This window comes from Pleurodeles waltl, chromosome 10 (assembly GCF_031143425.1).
Source record: "Pleurodeles waltl isolate 20211129_DDA chromosome 10, aPleWal1.hap1.20221129, whole genome shotgun sequence".
Classification (NCBI taxonomy): Eukaryota; Metazoa; Chordata; class Amphibia; order Caudata; family Salamandridae; genus Pleurodeles; species Pleurodeles waltl.
In genome coordinates, this window is record NC_090449.1 from 913,222,649 (window position 1) to 913,242,246 (window position 19,598).

At 43.9% G+C, this 19,598-nt stretch overlaps 1 protein-coding gene across 1 annotated transcript in view; it reads right to left on the reverse strand.

Moving 5' to 3' along the window:
- LOC138262020 (ATP-dependent translocase ABCB1-like) overlaps positions 1-19,598 on the reverse strand; it is a 1,142,744-nt gene that overhangs the window by 997,240 nt on the left and 125,906 nt on the right. Inside the window, exons 3-5 of the mRNA XM_069211672.1 lie at positions 18,784-18,874; positions 18,646-18,703; positions 17,261-17,411 (exon numbers count right to left, since the gene is read on the reverse strand). Coding sequence (XP_069067773.1) covers positions 17,261-17,411; positions 18,646-18,703; positions 18,784-18,874 — 300 coding nt within the window. The remainder of the gene's footprint in view (positions 1-17,260; positions 17,412-18,645; positions 18,704-18,783; positions 18,875-19,598) is intronic.

Sequence of the window (19,598 nt, forward strand, 5' to 3'; positions counted from 1 at the left end):
TCCCCTTGTGCCACCTTACAGGTCAGGCAGCTGCCATTTCAGGGGGCCACATGACAGGCCAAATAACTGCATCACACATATTTAGGCCAGGAATAAGGACAGACAAAGGCACATGGAGAAATTGTGACGGTTTTGCAAAAAAACATTGTGATACCTAAGTGTTGTATGACCCCCTGCTCACCGTTCTCCTCCATAGGGCACGTCCGCTCAGGCAGGTGATGAGATGGTGGCATCCTCCGGTGTACAGACCCCTGGTGGACCTGTCGACAATGGAAGAGAGACACATAATTATCACTTACAGACTTGATCATGCAACAGTCCAGGAACTGTGTGCCCAGTTGGAGCCAGACATGATTTCAGCTATCCGCCATCCCACAGGAATACCCCCTCTAGTGCAGGTCCTGTCTGTGCTCCATTTCCTGGTCAGTGGGTCTTTTCAAAGAACAGTGGCCATGGCATCAGGGATGTCCCAGCCAGTGTTCTCTAACGTGTTGTCCAGAGTGTTGTCTGCCCTGCTGAAACACATGCGCAGCTACATTGTTTTTCCTCAAGTGGAGGATTTACCCACAGTGAAAGGTAACTTCTGTGCCCTGGGACATATCCCCAACATCATTGGTGCCATTGATTGTACACATGTGGCATTTGTCCCCCCCCAGGAATGAACAGGTGTACGGAAACCGGAAAAGCTACCATTCAATGAATGTGCAGATGGTGTGTTTGGCAGACCAGTACATCTCCCATGTGAATGCCAAGTATCCTGTCTCAGTACATGACGCTTACATTTTGGGGAATAGTAGCATCCCTTATGTGATGGGCCAACGCTAGAGGCACCGTGTGTGGCTAATAGGTGAGCCTAAAGGCCCCATACTGTTTCATTTGGTGTCTGGGTATGGGAGATTCCTTAATGTTTTGAGTATGTCTAACAGTTGTCCCTCTATATTTGCAGGTGACTCTGGTTACCCCAACCTGTCATGGCCACTGACCCCAGTGAGGAATCCCAGGACAAGGGCAGAGGAACACTACAATGAAGCACAAGGGTGAACTCGGAGGATAATGGAGCACGCCTTCGGCCTCCTGAAGGGCAGATACCGATGCCTCCATCTGACAGGTGGATCCCTATACTACTCACCGAAGAAGGTGTGCCAGATCATCGTGGCCTACTGTATGTTGCACAACCTGGCTTTGCGATGCCAGGTGCCTTTTCTGCAGGAGGATGGGCCTGATGGTGGTCTTGTGGCAGCTGTGGAGCCTGTGGACAGTGAAGAAGAAGATGTAGACAACCGAAACAACATCATCATGCAATACTTCCAGTGAGACACAGGTAAGAAGATGGAACTGCTTCCCACATCTCATACTATTGTAGGACCTAGCATAAGTCTGCCTTTTTTCACTCTCTGTGTGGACCCTGACTTGTCACTTTGGCTTCCCATTTCACAGATCTGGGTCCCTATTTGTGCCCTCTGCTATGTTTACTCCTGGCCTACAGCTGTGTAACATTGGTATGTGAACAAGTACATTGACATTGCTATATTCACAAAATTTTGAAATTACACATTTATGAAAGCACAGACTGACTCCAGATTGTTTTGTGATTCAAGGGTGTTTATTTCTGTGCAAATAAGTGGAGGGGGGTGTCAAATGGGCTGGGGCGATGGTGGAGGAATGTCCATGGCAGAGTCCAGTCTCTTGGTCTCACAGGTGCATTGTCCAATGGGGCATAGGAAGTGGAGCTATGGCAGTTTAAGGTGGACAGGGTGGCAAAGTGGGACAGAAGGGTGACATTCAGGAGGGTCTTATTTCCTGGTGGGGGTCTTGGCAATGTTCTCTGTCTTGTTCCTGGAACTCAGGGACCGTGTGCAGGGTAGTTCTCCTGCAGGGGGTGGGGTGCTGATGGCCTGTTGGTCCTGTGGCGGTGCCTCCTGTCCACTAGCGCTGGCAAAGGTGGAGGGCTGTTCATCATCCAGGCTAGTGTCAGGGGCCAGTTTGTGTGCCACTGTGTCCCTCATGGTGTTTACAAGGTCTGCCAGCACCCCTGCAATGGTGACCAGGGTGGTGTTAATGGACTTTAAGTCCTCCCTGATCCCCAGGTAGTGTTCCTCCTGCAGCCGCTGGGTCTCCTGAAACTTGGCCAGTACCTTGCCCATGGTCCCCTGGGAATGGTGGTATGCTCCCATGATGTTGGAGAATGCCTCATGGAGTGTCGGTTCCCTGGGCCTGTCCTCTCCCTGTCGCACAGCAGTCCTCCCAGCTTCCTTGTTATCCTGTGCCTCGGTCTCCTGAACCGTGTGCCCACTGCCACTGACCCCAGGTCCCTGATTGTCTTGGGTTGGTGGGTTTGCCTTAGGTCCCTGTAGTGATGGACACACTGCTGATTGATGTGTCCTAGGGACAGAGGGATGGGCCCACTTTGTGGGTGCTGTGGCGGTGTTTCCTGAGGGGGGAGCTTCTGTGGTGGTGTGGGAATGTGTCAGGAGAACCGACTGTCCTGAGGTCCCTGATGAGCCGGGCTGGTCATCTTGATCCAGGCGTGCAGAGCTGCTGTCATCACTGTGGGCCTCTTCTGTGGGGGGACTGGATATGTCTGGTACCTCCAGTCCGGTGACGTTGGGTAGGGGTCCTGTTGGGGTGTAAATGCATAGTTTAAGTATCTGTGTGTGCCATCTTGTGCATTGGGTGAGGTACCCTCTACTCCTGTGCTTGCGTCATTGTGTTAGCCCTTTTGTGATAGTTGGTTTGGGGTCTGTGTGGGATTCTGTACTGGACATGCTTTGGTGACGGTGATCCATGCATAGGTGTTGCATGCACGGCCTTGGTATTGGGATGCGTGGGTTGTGATAGTGGGACATATGGAGATGATGGTGGGATGGGGGTGAGGGTAACAGTGGGAGTATGTGATGGCATGCAGGTGGGGCGGGGGGGATGAAGTAGTTAAGATATGACTTACCAGAGTCCAGTCCTTCTGCTACTCTGCGAGGCACTGAGGATGCATTATTGCCAAGACTTGCTCCTCCTATGTTGTTAGTTGTGGGGGAGGAGGTCGGGGTCCACCGCCAGTCCTCTGTACAGCAATGTGGTGTCTGGATACCACGGAACATACCTTCCCCCATAGGTCATTCCACCTCTTCCTGATGTCATCCTGTGTTCTTGGATGCTGTCCCACTGCGTTGACCCTGTCGACAATTCTACGCCATAGCTCCATCTTCCTTGCAATGGATGTCTGCTGCACCTGTGATCCGAATAGCTGTGGCTCTACCCGGATGATTTCCTCCACCATGACCCTGAGCTCCTCCTCTGGAAACCTGGGGTGTCTTTGAGGTGCCATGATGTGGTGTGGGTGATGTGTGAGGTGCTGTCTGTTGTGATGTGTGGGGGATGTGTTGGTGTGTGTTGTTTGAGGTGCATAGATGTTGTATGGGTGATGGTGTTGTGTGACTGTGGATGCCGGTGTTGTATTAGCTAATCTCTCTCTCTGGCCTTCTTCCATATTTATGGTTGTAAGGGTTTGTGGGTAATGTGGGTATGTGCGTTATATTGGATTGGTTGTGTGGGTGTGGTGTGTGTATGTGTATCAGGTGTGTGTATTCAGAATTGTCCAATGTGGTTGTGTTTTATAAGTGTGTGTGCATTTTGAGCACAGTGGTGTGTACCGCCAATGGATTACCGCAGTTGAAAGACCGCCGCGTTGATTCGTGGGTCGTGATAGTGTGGGCGTATTCTTGATGGCGTGACGGTGTGGGTTTTGTTATAGCCCGTTTATCACTGACCTTTGGTGTGGTGGACTTGTGTGGGTGTCTGTGTTGTGGCAGATTACGAGCTGTGGGTCGTAATTCCTGTAGCGGATTTCCACCGCCGCATCAGTATGTTGGCGGTCTTCAGCACGGCGGAAAGTGGAATTTACCGCCAGGGTTGTAATGAGGGCTATAGTTCACTACCTATGTCCAGCTACATAATGGTAACTCCAAACATGTTGGAATCTTACCCCAAGGCTTTGGCAAGCATTGGTTGTATGATTTCATGAACTCTGGGGGCTCCTTAGAGGACTTCCAGTATTGCCATTTCACCCTTCGGGGGTTTTTCAGGCAGCCCCAGCTGCTGCCACCTCACAGACAGGTGTCTGCCCTCCTATTGCTCAGAAAGCTCGAGCCCAGGAGGGTAGAACAAAGGATTTTTTTGGGGAGAGGTAGCTTTCCCAAGCCACTGGAAATGCTTTGACAGGCACATTTGGTGCCCTCCTTGTATAAACCAGTCTACACAAGTTCAGGGTCACCCAGTCCCTGCTCTGGCACGAAACTGGACAAAGAAAAGGGGAGTGCCCACTCCCTTGCCCATCACCACCCTAGGAGTGGTGCTCAGAGCTCCTCCAGAGGATCCTTGGGGTTTGCCATCTTGTATTCAAGGTTAGGAGGGAACTCTGGGAGCATCTGAGTGGCCAGTGCCAGCAGATGACAGCAGAGCCCTCCCCTTATAGGTGCTTACCTGGTTAGGTGACCAATCCCCCTTTCAGGGCTATTTAGGGTCTCTCCTTTGGGTGGTTCCTCAGATTCAGATTGCAAGATTTACACAGGAATCCCATGCATCCTCCACTTGGACTTCTCACTGAGGAAACTGCATGTGGACCCTCCAGGAACCTACAAGCTGCTACAAAGAAGCAAGATGTCTGCTGCAACATTGTATCTCCAGCCAGCAACTACAACAGTTTCCCAGTCGTGCATCCTCTGAAGACATCCCATTTTCAGCCTGCATCAGAATGAAGAAGGAATCTCCCTTGGGGTGGAGGAGTCACTCCCTTGCTTCTGCAGCCAACAACTGCGACAACTACCAGCTGCGTGGATCCCCTCTCCTGGTGAGCTGCATGGATCCTGCATCATGGTTGGTGGACTGAAGTGGTTGCGAGTGTCCTCTTTCCCAACTGTCCAACTTTGGTGGAGATGAGTCCTCGCCTCCCCACACAAGACAGCACCCCCATGCACTGTCTTTCGCAGCTGCCTAGGCTTGTTGGCATCCTTCCTTCAAGTCCTTTGTGGATCTTGTAGCTCCAACCCCCAGCACTCTATCCTGGGACTCACAGCTTCCTTAGTGGTTCTCCAGTGGCATGGGAGCCTTTGTCGTAGTGCTGCACATCACACAATCCATAACACCAAGATGTGGGAAGAGGTGCTCAGCAATACAAACACGCACCTGAGATCACATGACACAGTCTTTCACCTCGCATACAAATGTACAGAGTTAAACAGAATAATAGCCATGGGAGGGCAGCTATGGAAGGATCTGGATACATTGTTTATCATTATTGTACCAAGAGATTTGTGAGAGGATTGTAAGAAAGTGATACAGTGGCCCAAAATATGTGAATACTACTGCACTTACTACACTAACATTTGGCACTAGAATAAGTATGGGAAAGGTTTGCAAGTAGACAAGAGATGGCTGTAGCATGCTTACAAACTATAGAAAATGTAAGTTCAAGTGTTGTCATCACATATAATAAGACCGAAGCTTCTGACTTCATTATTTGTCAGTGACTTCAGGTTAAAATCCTCAGGGGGTGTTTTACTGTACAACTGTTGATAGTGTACAACAAATAAGAACTTTCTTATGTAGGGATTACATTAAAAAATATTTTGACCCATGGAAAGGTTGCCATGATTCTTACAGTGAACAAATTTAGGCCCTCATGACGACTTCGGCAGTCTTGCAAAAAGACCACTGAAGCTGTGGGCGCCACAATACCACCAGTGCTGGCCAGCGGATGGAAACAGTGTCTACTGGCCCAGCGGAAAAGTCACATCAACATTGCAGCCGGCTCATAATTGAGCCAGCGGCAATGTTGATGTGCAGCAATTCGGGCAGTGAAATGTGCGATGGGGCTGTGTCTGGGAGCCCCTGCACTGCCAATGCCAAGTACATGGGCAGTGCAGGGGCTCCCAGGGGCCCATAAGTCCCCCTTACCGCCATCCTTTCCATGGCGGTGTTTACCACCATGGACAGACTGGTAGTTGGAGACTTATAATCCACAGGGCAGCGCTGCTTGACTCGACATTCACTGATCAGCTCTGGGCACACATTTTCTGTTTATGTGCGGGGTGCCAGCATCAGTTGGCCAGTTAAGATTACCTTCCCCATTTCAGCTCACCAGAGACTTTGGGCACAGCTCCATGTGCAAAGCCATGGATGGTTGCAATATGCCACATATCCCACCATGACAAAGTATAAGTGTGGTGTACACGATGATGGAATAATGTGGTGGATTTAGCTTGGTTTTTTGAAGTGGAAATAACAAATAAATGTACAGCTGATTGTTGATGCCTAATAAGTATTTGAATACTGTTAATTTTAAGGTTTGTATGATGATCTCATACACCCTGGATGCAGGGATGCAGGGATGTACGTATCTGTGTACATATGTGTGTGTTTGTGTGTGTATATATGTATGTAATTTATATATATATATATTTTTTTTTTAAATATATATATATATGTGTGTGTGTGTGTGTATGTGTATGTTTATATGTGTATATCAATGACTAATACAACTGGGTAAAGGAGGAGTATTTTTCTTTCCACGTTTTTTCCTAGATTTCAGAACATGGACGAGAAGATGAGTTTTCTGTATCCATCTGTCTATGTTCCGTTTTATGTTTTCATAATTTATGGGAGTTTTGGGGGTACATCTTAATATATAATAATAAAGTACAGTGACATGAACTGCCTTCATGAGTTTGTAGAATGCAACTATATACTTTCTATACTGGTTATGGTTATTGAACGTACCTATATTAGAACAGAGTTATTCCTACCTTAAGCTGTGCAATATAGTACTGCAGTACACATATTAGTAATATACTTCTGATGATAAGGGTGACAAATATGAATTGCATCCTGTTTTGTGTTTTTGGACTATGCAAGAGTATAAGCACACAACAACTGTAGACGGTGTCCACTGAGTAAAGACTGCTGTGCACCCCCTGCCCTGCCCATATTTTATCTTAAAAGAATATCTTCATTTCACAACATCACGCTTGTACGAGAAAGAGGAAGTGACTTCTGAAAGCGGTGATGCCTGCATGGTCCCAACCCCTCTGGCCTCGATGCAAATATTCTGTGTGTTGACGGAGAATAATAGGATACAATGCTGTGTTAAAAAAATACTGACTGTTTACGGGTGTAATATTTGTTTACTCCTGACCTTTCGGTTACTATTTGTTTGGTCAAATAGTTTGTATGAATATTCCGCAGTTATTGAGTGTCAATACTATTTATTTTTTAGTACTGATTTCTGTTTAAGATGGTACTAGTATATGTGACTAGAAGAGCTATCCAATAGCAATTATTTGTTCATACTTATTAAATACCTCAGTGATGGGACTTTAGATATAGGGACAGTAACAAAATATTAATATAATATGATAAGTAGATCTACAATGTAATTTCCGAATGTATGTCCTGTGTTACACTGACATTATAACACTTGATGCATTGATTATACACTTGACTATACAATGATGGTTGGCTATTACCATTAACGTTTGATTTCCAAATTTATTACTGCTTATTATTTTTCAAGTATAATTAGAGAAGCTTATGCTGCAAGCATGGGGCAGTGACAAGAGGGAGAGAAATTGTATTTCTGTGTACAGATTTATGTCATGTTTCAATATACCTTTCTTCTTTCTGAAGGATGTGGTTTCACACAGAGTAGAGAGCCTTCCCCCCCCCACATACCTCGACTGGGTTTTCCTTTCCTGATTTAAAATTTTAAATAAAGAAAAATAAATAAGGAAAACACAATATTTTTACATGCATTACCCTTTGCTCCACTTTATCCTCACCCAGTTGAGTTACAGGTTTCCAATGTAGTACATGTATGGTTTGCAATGATAACGATTGTGCCTTTGATATGTAAATATGATTGTCCTGCCTAGATTAGTTAAAAAAAATGGTGCTACTGACAGTGATGGATGTTACATGTAGTATGATGATCCAGCTTTTGATAAGAGTAATGGCTGGCAGGTGGTAAAATAGACTATGGGATTAGATGTGCTCAAAGAGAAGGGGGTGAATTGATATATTTAATTCAGTTACCCCCTCAAAACAGTGAGATTTATCCCTTTTATGAGGTTTTGTGCACCTGCTGAGCTATTCTGGATTGATGCACAACGTCTTGCTTCATTGGTCAGGAGGAGCATCCTTGACAAAGTGGCCAAACTGAGCACCAACTGAAATACTGTTTGACTGGCCTATGCACATGTCTAGTGTTGAGCTGTCAGTATTTGGACAAGGATTAAGGAGCCCCCAGAGTGCATGGAATCATACAACCAATGTGCAAAAGCCTTGGGGTATGATTACAACATGTTTGATACCAAACATGCCTATGTTTGGAGTTACAATTATGTAGCTGGACATACGTAGTGGCCTATGTCCAGTACACACAAAAAATGGCATCCTTGTACTCACGAAGACCGGGAAAATGGTCCTGGAGTTCAAGGGGTACCTCTGATAGTTCAGGTGTGCCCTCACACACAGGTATTTTGCACTCTGCCCTCAAGGCTGGAGGACCTGCTATAGGGATGACTTATAAGTGACCTGGTGCAGTGAAATTGGCAGTGAAAGGGTGCTTGCACCTTTTCAGGCAGGCTGCAATGGCAGTCCTGCAGAAGCCTGTGCATGGGCTCCCCATGGGTGGCAAAATATATGCCAATTGTGGGTGAAATACTGTGATTTCAGTAGCCAACAACTACATTTAAGAGAGAGAGCATAACTACTGGGGTCCTGGTTAGCAGGATCCCAGTAGACATGGTTAAACACACTGGCAAACAGGCCAAAAGTGGGATAACCAAGCTAGAAAGTGTCTACTTTCCTACATCCACCATAGATACATCCCACACCAAGGAAAGAAGGACAGATTCCATATTAAATTGAAAGCATTCTGTCACAAACAGTTGAATTGCTGCAACCAAATTGTGATTAGACAACAGAAGTTTGTTGAAACTCCACCTAGGTCAATTTGACAATTCTGAAAAGGACAGCACAAGCACATTACAACTGGTTAGCAGGGTTAAAATGCACAGAGAGGTACAGACAGCAAAAACAGATAATGATAAAATCTGCATGTATACCAAAGGCAATTTCCTATAAATTTGTGTTTATTTATTTATTTTGTGGCTGCAAGTAGCTGTCTACAAGCATCTCTAGCAATTTGTTTATTCCTTCATTTAATGGAAAAATGTGAACAGAATGCTGATTTGAAACACTGCCACTTGCATAAATGAATGATTCTGGACACATTTGAGAAACTCCTTAGGTGCTACATTACATCTATATCATCATGAACATCTGGTTGTATAAATGGTGAACTTAGTGTGGGGCACGAATGCTATTCTCATTAACATAAAGTAGGGTAAGCCTATTCCCCTTTTCTTACACTCACCTCTTCTTTTCATAAATTGTTTGGGTAAATTAATCACATTTTCCTGCCATAATAGATCTCTTAAGGTGTTTCTTTGGTGTGGTGGCAAGCAGCTTCTCAGCCCTTTAAGGAGGGCTGGGAGCAGAACAAGCCAACACCACCCAGATACACATTTTACTTTCAAGATGCCACGCCAAGCGTCATCCGATTGTCCATATTGCAATGGTTTTTATTGGTAGTGGTCTAAAGCTGACCATCTGCCATGAATAAGCTGGAGTTCACCTCCTGGAGAGCTGTACCATAAACAAACATGCATACTGGTACAACAGGCTGCACACTGACAATCTACGTATGACTAGGAATAAACCCCTGACAGAGCAATGCCCTAGACTGTCCTTTAGTGTCTGTCTCGAGACAATGGACCCCCTTTTCTATAAGGAAACAGAGAAGTTGGCCAGAGCACCCAGAGGCTCTGCTTATCATTTACCAGAAGCTGGAGTATAATGGACAGGATCTGGAGAATGCAGATGAACCTCTTGGAGTGCTGTCTCTTCTTTCTAAGAATACTGCATAGAATGAAAATGTCCTTGTTTTGTCTGTGTAAATAGATCCCCCTTACACAATCATTTCACTCAGCAGCATAATGTCTGGTGTGACATGATCACAAGCCTTTGATCAGGCACTTTGGCTGAAAGAAGATTTTACCTGAACCACATTTGGGGTTCCACAACTTTACCACCTGTGAACCCGCCCAGCACACATGTGCTGTGTTTGCCCAAGTATATTCCATGTTAAAGAATAGCTCTTGAAAGTACTGTGTGGGTTCTTTTTTCTTGTAGCTTAACTCTCAGATTTGCAATGAAAAGTCAGAGCTCACCTTGACAACATTCATTTGCAATTCTTCATGTTCTTTTATCTAAAGCACTTTGAGCTGCTGACTGCAGTCTTTAAGACTCACAAGAAATCCAAGCTTTATGAGCTAAAGAGACACTAGGAAATATTACCAAATTTCACCCGACCATAGTTCAAGGGCTATACATTTAAATGTGCTACTGTTAGAAATTGGTTTTCTGGTTGGCAGAGGTATGGACCCTGTCCAAGCAGGAACCATAGTCCTAGTCAGTGTAAGTCACAAACATCCTAAATTAACCTGTGCTCACCCTTGGTAGCTTGGAATAAAGCAGTTAGGCTTAACTTTAGAGGCAATGTTTAAAGTATTTGTGAAACACATCAAACAGTAAAATAGTGAAAAAATCACACAAAACAATACCACCACTGGCTAGAAAAATAGACCTTAATTTAATAAATAAAACAAGACCAAAACTGCAAAAATTAAAGAAGTAGAAGTTGCGATATGAATTTTTGAAGAATAAATGTATATGTAGTACTTAGTTATCTGGTCACATTAGACTGAGTCAAATCTGAAAAGTTGGGCCTACTGGGATGGAGCTTCGGTCGGATACAGGGACCATTCTTGGCATGCTGAAAACAGTACCTTGGTTCAGAGTTGGGTCGATGCGAGAAGCAAAGGAGGTGATGCATTGGGGTGATCGCTAAGATGTAGGCAATGCGTGGCCTCCAAGCTATGCAGAGCCGGAGATGCATCAAGAATGGAGGTGATGCATTGCATAGTTGTCAATGTCATGTTCCTAATCCTCATGTGCTCCTGTCGATGGTGATGCAGTGTCCTTTATCCTTACAGCAGTGACAATGTGTCGGCATTGATGCAGGTGCGCCAGTTCCTAGCAGCACAATGGCATTGTTGTGTGGATTTTGGACTGGAGCAGCACTTTATTCCCACTTCCAAGGGACTAGGATTGGATTAGTATCACTTAGCAGGGCAAGACTCACAGAAGGCAGAGTCCAGGTGCTGTAGGTGAGGAGCTTTTTTGTCCCTGAGTCTTCAGAAGAACTGGAGGCAATACAGCAAGCCCTTGTAGTCACACTGGTTATGGGTTCAGTGTTGTGGGTCTAGTTCTGCTCTACCAGGCAAAAAGGGCAGCAGTTAGAAGGTCAGCAGCACAGCAAGAAAGCAGTCCTTCCAGAGTAGCATTCAGTAGGATAGCGGTTCTTGTAGCAACACAGCAGTCCTTCTTCCTGGCAGAGTATCCACAAGTCCAGACGTGTACAGAGTTGATAGGGTCCGAAGTCCAATTCTTATACCCAGTGGTGTCTTTGAAGTTGGGGAAATTTCAAAGTAAGTAGTACTTTGGCGTGCACAGAGGACCTCCCTTGCTGTAATGCCTGCATGCTTGCTACAGGAGATTAATCAGTCCTTTGTGTGGGGACAGGACACAGCCTATTCAGGCTGAGGCCAGGTCCTTACTACCTGCCGAGAATGGTTCATCAGGATGTGGATGGCACATCAGTTACACCTAGGCTCCCTTTGTGTGTGGCTTTCTAGAGGCCCAGCTATCACTCAATCCAGACATGTATTGGAGACAGGCGTCAGACACACCAGGGTAAGAGCAACAAAATGCCAACTTTCTAAAAATAGAAAGAACAGATGATGGATGGAATGTGGAACAAATCAAACATTCACCCCGTTACAGATCTGGGTTTAATTCATCAGTTTTTTTGCTTGCCATGCAATTCCAGTTTGGACCCAGACGTATGCAAATCAGTCTTGGTCCTGTTCCGTATGGGAACAGTCCAGCCTGAGCTGCCAGGCCAGGTCCTCCCTGGACCCGGAACAAGCATCCTGGGACTGGTGGCATAGCAAGCATGGGTCCCATATCTGGGCATACCCTTCCCACTTAGGGTGACAAAAGCAAAAAGAACAGTAGATGGACAGAGTTTTGAACAATTCAAACATTCACCCTGGTCACAGATCTGGGTTTAATCCATCAGTTTCCCCATGGTAACAGTCCAGCCCGAACTGCCAGGCCAGGTCCTGCCTGGACCAGAAAAAAGAATCCTGGGACCAGTTTTGGGGTATCACCCCTCCTCAGCCCAGCTAGCTTGAATCTGGTGACATAACAAGCACAGGGCCCCCGTCTGGATATACCCTTCCCACCTCCAACAAAAGCAAACAGAACAGATGAAGGACAGAATGTGGAACAAATCAAACATTCATCCCAGTCACAGATCTGGGCTTAACCCATCAGTTTTTTTGCTTGCCATGCCATTCCAGTTTGGACCCAGCTGTATGCAATTTATTATTGACCTTTTCCCCCTGGGAACAGTCCAGCCCAAGTTGCCAGGCCAGGTCTTCACTGGGACTGGTTTTGGGGTATCACCCCTCCTGAGCAAGGCTAGCTTGAATCTGGTGGCATGGCATGGAAAATAAAGATGGATTAAACCCAGATCTGTGACTGGGGGTGAATGCTTGATTGGTTCTGCATTCCATCCATCATTTATGTTTGTTAACTTTCTATAAATGACATTCTCAAAATTGTAGCAATAACTGTGACTTTACCATTTAAAAGGATTTATTATTACAATTCCATTGGTACTAAACATGACAGGTCTACCCCCTCCCAATCAGTAATTACAGCTTATTAAATGTAATAAGGAATCCCCAATGTTATCCCATTTAAGGAGTAGGCCTCACAGTAGTGTAAAAAACAAATTTGAGACTTTTTCACGACCAGGACATATAAAACTTAAAAGTATATACCTTGCCTTATGGGCTACCTTAGGAGTGACTCAATGTAATAAAATGGGTGTTTAAGGCTTTGCAAGATGTTTTAAATGCCAAATTGACATGGCAGTGTAACACTGCATTCAGACTGCAATGGCATTTCTAGGACATATTTTAAATGCTACTTAAGACGGTAGTGAAAGCAGTGCTGCAGGCCCACTGGTGACATTTACTACACAGGCCCAGGGCACACATACCACACTTTACTAGGGACTTATAAGTAAATTAAATATGCTAATTGGGTACATGCCAATCAAACCATGTTTTATGGAGAGAGGGTAGCACTGGTTATCAGCAGTAAAGTGCTTAGGGCCACATGTACGAATATTAGGTTTTGCGACTCGCAAACCCTGATGTACAACAGTGTCCATGGCACTGTTTGCAATTCCCAATGGGGTCGCAAATTACCTACCTCATAAATATTCATGAGTTAAGTCGCAAGACAGCATCCCACCATGTCTATGACTGCTTTTAAATAAACCAGTCTTTTTTTAAATGCAGCCCGTTTTCCTTAGAGGAAAATGGGATGCATTCCAAAATTAAATTTTTTTTTTTTTTTTCATTTTTCATTTTTTCAGAGCAGGCAGTGGTCTGTGGGACTACTGCCTACTCTGAAAAAATATTTTCGCTACCATTCACAAAGGGGAAGGGGTCCCATGGGCCCCCTTCCCATTTGCGAATGGGTCAGCACCAATTTGAAATTGATGCTAACTGCGATTGTTTTATGACCACATTCACGGTCACAAATCACTCCTACATGGTACTGCGACTTACAATTAGGAAGGGAAGGCCCCTTCCTAATTGCAACTTGCAAATCTATTTTGCGATTCGATAAATAGATTACCGAATCCCAAAATAGGGTCTGTACATACCAAAACGCTTTTTTCTTGTCGCAAATGGGCCGATTCTGAAAACCAGGCCATTTGTGGCAAGATGAAAAGGTACGTGCATCTGGCCCTTAGGGTCCTAAGGCCAACAAAAAGAAAGCAACAAAAAGTTGAGGCAAGCAAAGGCCCTGATTTATACTTTTTGTGCGCCACATTAGCGTCATGTTTTGACGCAAAAGCGGCACAGACTTACAAAATACAATTGTATTTTGAACATTTGTGCCGCTTTTGCATCAAGACATGATGCTAATGTGGCGCACAAAAAGTATAAATCAGAGCCAAAATGTTTGGAGGAAGGCCGCCCCAAGGCTGTCAGGTCTAACAATTCCCAATCCTGTCAAGTGCTAGAAACTCCAATGGCTAGTGGAGTTTGATGATTTTAAGAATGACTGGTAAGTCCTAGCATAGCTGTTCCACTCGGCAAGCACACTGGCCCTGAACACCAGGAATCAAAAAACATATTTATATTAAGGTTGTTTTCTAAGTTTGTATTAAATGAGAATTTAGCATTTTGTGTTATGGCTTGGCCTGGACAAACTACCATAATCGGTCATCTGTTTGGGTGTAGATTTGATGGTTAATCACTCTTAGGCACTTACAAAGTCATTCACTAATGTATTTATTGGTCTGCTGCATGGACTCATATGTTGAATTACAGGGAGTGCAGAATTATTAGGCAAGTTGTATTTTTGAGGATTAATTTTATTATTGAACAACAACCATGTTCTCAATGAACCCAAAAAACTCATTAATATCAAAGCTGAATATTTTTGGAAGTAGTTTTCAGTTTGTTTTTAGTTTTAGCTATGTTAGGGGGATATCTGTGTGTGCAGGTGACTATTACTGTGCATAATTATTAGGCAACTTAACAAAAAAAAATATATACCCATTTCAATTATTTATTATTACCAGTGAAACCAATATAACATCTCAACATTCACAAATATACATTTCTGACATTCAAAAACAAAACAAAAACAAATCAGTGACCAATATAGCCACCTTTCTTTGCAAGGACACTCAAAAGCCTGCCATCCATGGATTCTGTCAGTGTTTTGATCTGTTCACCATCAACATTGCGTGCAGCAGCAACCACAGCCTCCCAGACACTGTTCAGAGAGGTGTACTGTTTTCCCTCCTTGTAAATCTCACATTTGATGATGGACCACAGGTTCTCAATGGGGTTCAGATCAGGTGAACAAGGAGGCCATGTCATTAGATTTCCTTCTTTTATACCCTTTCTTGCCAGCCACGCTGTGGAGTACTTGGACGCGTGTGATGGAGCATTGTCCTGCATGAAAATCATGTTTTTCTTGAAGGATGCAGACTTCTTCCTGTACCACTGCTTGAAGAAGGTGTCTTCCAGGAACTGGCAGTAGGACTGGGAGTTGAGCTTGACTCCATCCTCAACCCGAAAAGGCCCCACAAGCTCATCTTTGATGATACCAGCCCAAACCAGTACTCCACCTCCACCTTGCTGGCGTCTGAGTCGGACTGGAGCTCTCTGCCCTTTACCAATCCAGCCACGGGCCCATCCATCTGGCCCATCAAGACTCACTCTCATTTCATCAGTCCATAAAACCTTATAAAAATCAGTCTTGAGATATTTCTTGGCCCAGTCTTGACGTTTCAGCTTGTGTGTCTTGTTCAGTGGTGGTCGTCTTTCAGCCTTTCTTACCTTGGCCATGTCTCTGAGTATTGCACACCTTGTGCTTTTGGGCACTCCAGTGATGTTGCAGCTCTGAAATATGGCCAAACTGGTGGCAAGTGGCATCGTGGCAGCTGCACGCTTGACTTTTCTCAGTTCATGGGCAGTTATTTTGCGCCTTGGTTTTTCCACACGCTTCTTGCGACCCTGTTGACTATTTTGAATGAAACGCTTGATTGTTCGATGATCACGCTTCAGAAGCTTTGCAATTTTAAGAGTGCTGCATCCCTCTGCAAGATATCTCACTATTTTTGACTTTTCTGAGCCTGTCAAGTCCTTCTTTTGACCCATTTTGCCAAAGGAAAGGAAGTTGCCTAATAATTATGCACACCTGATATAGGGTGTTGATGTCATTAGACCACACCCCTTCTCATTACAGAGATGCACATCACCTAATATGCTTAATTGGTAGTAGGCTTTCGAGCCTATACAGCTTGGAGTAAGACAACATGCATAAAGAGGATGATGTGGTCAAAATACTCATTTGCCTAATAATTCTGCACTCCCTGTATGTAAATACTCTGGTGTTTTCAGAGTTTTCTACAGTGAACAAACCTTATGGGGAAACAATGGCTGATTGTTTATGATTATAAAACTCTACGTTTATTAAATGTTGTAGAAAGTGATCTATTGAACATTACAGTGTTTGTGAACAGTAGATTTTAGCAGTGTGGTGTATTAATATTTTTAGATTTCCCATCGTGTATTTTACTTTAACACTCTGGCTGGGCATCATGTCTCATATGACATTGTATTTAGCCATAGTCTTCATGTGACCTCCTTTGAATTTGGGCTTCATTGCTTAGCATATTTTAGCCTATCTAACCTATTTATTTGGTATCCTTGAGGCATATGAGGTCCAGTTTTCCATTGCTGGCACAACACACAAAACCCTGGTCAGCAGAAACATAACACATGGAGGCTCAAATTGTATTAACAACTTCTCGGACATTAGAAAAAGCATGGCCAGCTCAATCGGGCAATTCAAAAAATGAGAGTCATTACCAATAAATATTAAAAATATTACTTGCAAGTATTACACATGATAAGAGATGTTCTGTTTTTCTCAGTCTATCTACCTATGCCTTGAATTCAAACATAATTTTCTCATTGATATTTTAGCAATACGTTTAAATGACGACAAGCATTTAAACACTCGTTGGGCATTAATATCTTACAGTGTAGGACGATATTTCTGTATTTAAACATCACTTTTGGAAAACCAAATGAATGTGTCTAAGGTAGGCACACATATTGGTGTCGGATAAAACACGTCTTTGCCGTTAGTGCTTCTTTAACAGTTTGTTATTCATTTTGTTTTGTGCTTTCATTTGTCGTCATTTTTTGAAGATGTCTTCATACTCTGTATGCTCTGTATTTTATAACTTACACTTTTATAACAGTGGACGTTGATCTGTGTTTCTGATAGTGGAATCAAGCTTTGCACTCAAGTTAGAAAATAATTAAAATGAATTTTGACATAATTAACTGCTCACTGAAAAGAATACAATACATATTTTGTGTTATGTTCCACACATGGCTAATTACTTCAAAACCGTCATTGACAGGAACGATGGTGTTAATACAGGGTGCCTTGTTCATGCATAAAGGTTTACCTTCAGAAGAATTTCTAATACTCCACTCGGTAAAACTGTCAATCATGTAGCCAAAGACGATGACTCTAAACGGCGCTGCAGCACCATTGATGAGCGCGCAGATAAAACCCACAATCATCAAGAAGATATCCAAGGCATCTGCGAAGCTGAACTATACGAAAATAAAAAAATATATATTTAGGGCGACTAATTTATCTTTCAATAAGGTACCTGTATGCATTTTCAGAGGTGTCTTTCCTATTTTGTTCATTCTCTGGATCTCATTTAGATATGTGCAGTAAAGGGACAAAAGTGTCTAGCATCCTGGCTCACCACCTCGGTCTTTCCCTGACCCATTTACAGTCGTGGCTCGTGGGGATTCGTGAGGAAGGGGCGATGCATGGGGGGGAGGGGTTGGGGTGCGGGGAATTAATACATTCAAATGTATTAAAATAACATTTTAAAAAATGTACCACCTCTGCTGTGCTCCGCTCCACTCTCCAGCGTCATCGCTGCACGCAGGCACAGGCTGCCAGCCTGCCCTGCAGCCAATCCTAATGCTGCTTAAAGAAGCATCAGGATTGGCTGGGAGTGACCTGGCTGAGCGCTCCCAGGCAGACTGGGGGGCTGTGCAGGCTCTCTCCAGCCCAGCAACTGTGTTACTGGGCTGGAGAGAGCCCTGTGCGCATGTGTGTTTGGCCGGTCTGAGATGGTCAGCCAAACATATATGCGCAGTGACGGGAAGTTCTGTGCACTCCCCCTCAGTGCATGTCACCCCAGTGGCCCCGCCCCTTTCAAATAAAAGGATAATAAACATAAACATAGTTACTGGCGGGAGCAAGGCTCCTCCACCCTTATGGAGGACCCTCCCGCCCATTTAGAAGGTGGGGGAAACTGCCTTCCATATGGCATAGCTGCCTTTGGCGTACTTTTTGAGAAGTAAATTTCAGTAGCAAAATGGCCTCTCTGGATTTTGAGGGCAGGACTTAGGGTGGATGTTCCCCCTCCCTAACAAATCGTCATGCAAAGATTTGCGGTCTCTAACGCAACCGCAAAAAAGTGTCCCTGAGAGCTAGGAGGAACCTGCTGAAGTCTGGTGGTGCAAAAGTCTGAAGTCAGTTTTGGAAATGAAGCCCCACTTTAGGATTATGTTTGCGTATCCACATTGGTGAGGGCGATTCCACCATGCCAACACAAATTTTTCCCACAAGGTGACTACCAGTATGGCTAGCGTTCCCATCATTTGCCCATTATAACCTAATGAGACCATTGCTTTTTAGTGAACTAGAAAAACATGGACATTTAAGTGGGGCACACACTCCTCCACTATATGTTTTTCCACAACATGCAGATGGGTGGACCTGCCTCCCAGCATTAAATGACCTCTAAGTATGAAATCAACTTACCAGCTCCAGAAATCCAACCATGTTTTTTGTTGTATTTTTGATATTGTCATCTTCATCTCTGAAAAATAATGTAAAAAAATCAAATTATTTTCTGGAGGTCCCATTTTTGAATTCATATAAACAACTAAAAACTGGTACCTTGTCTTGCTTTTTCTTGCTTTATCGTGTTTTGCATAGTTTTCATCATTTTGGAAGCTTGGGTTGTCATACCCTGTTATTGCGAATTCAGCTGTGGATAAGAAAATACACACAATTCGTTGAAATTGGCAATTCTTAATAAATCATAATATTTACAGGCAATGGTTTCTACATATTCTGTCAAAATGTTGTTTTTGAACAGTTTGTTACCGTTTGCATGTATGTTCTCATGCTTAGGACAGTGTGAAAAAATTAAATGAAATATACATCGATTGATTGAAGCTCAAGAAAGGCAGAATAAATGCAGAAAACAGTCCACCCCTAATCCCCACTGCAGCCTGTCCAGTTAAATACACTATTTTTTTGCTAGATCTATACAGCATTATCATACTTTTTATCGAGGCCCAGCTGTTACTGTCCAGAACTTCATCCGAGCAAGTTCAAATGTTATTGTTGCCATATTATCATCAGGTTTACAGGTCTAAAAATCTATAGGAATGCTGGTTCATGTACTGCACTTCTTAACAAAATAGATTTTTACTAAGACATGTGCAGAAGATAATTACATAACGAGTCATGGAACAAGCTATACTATCAGCAAATGAATTTTGAGTGACTCGTTGTATTTCTTACTATAATAGTATAGTGCCTTTGGTTGATGGGTGTGAACCCTTCTCAAGCAAAAACCACAAATTCTGTCAAAGTGAACCACAAAAAAGTCACTAAACCATCCTATGCTTAACCCTCTGGTAGCTTGATACAAAAGCAGTTGCGCTTAACTTAGAGGCAATGTATAAATAATATATGCATTTATT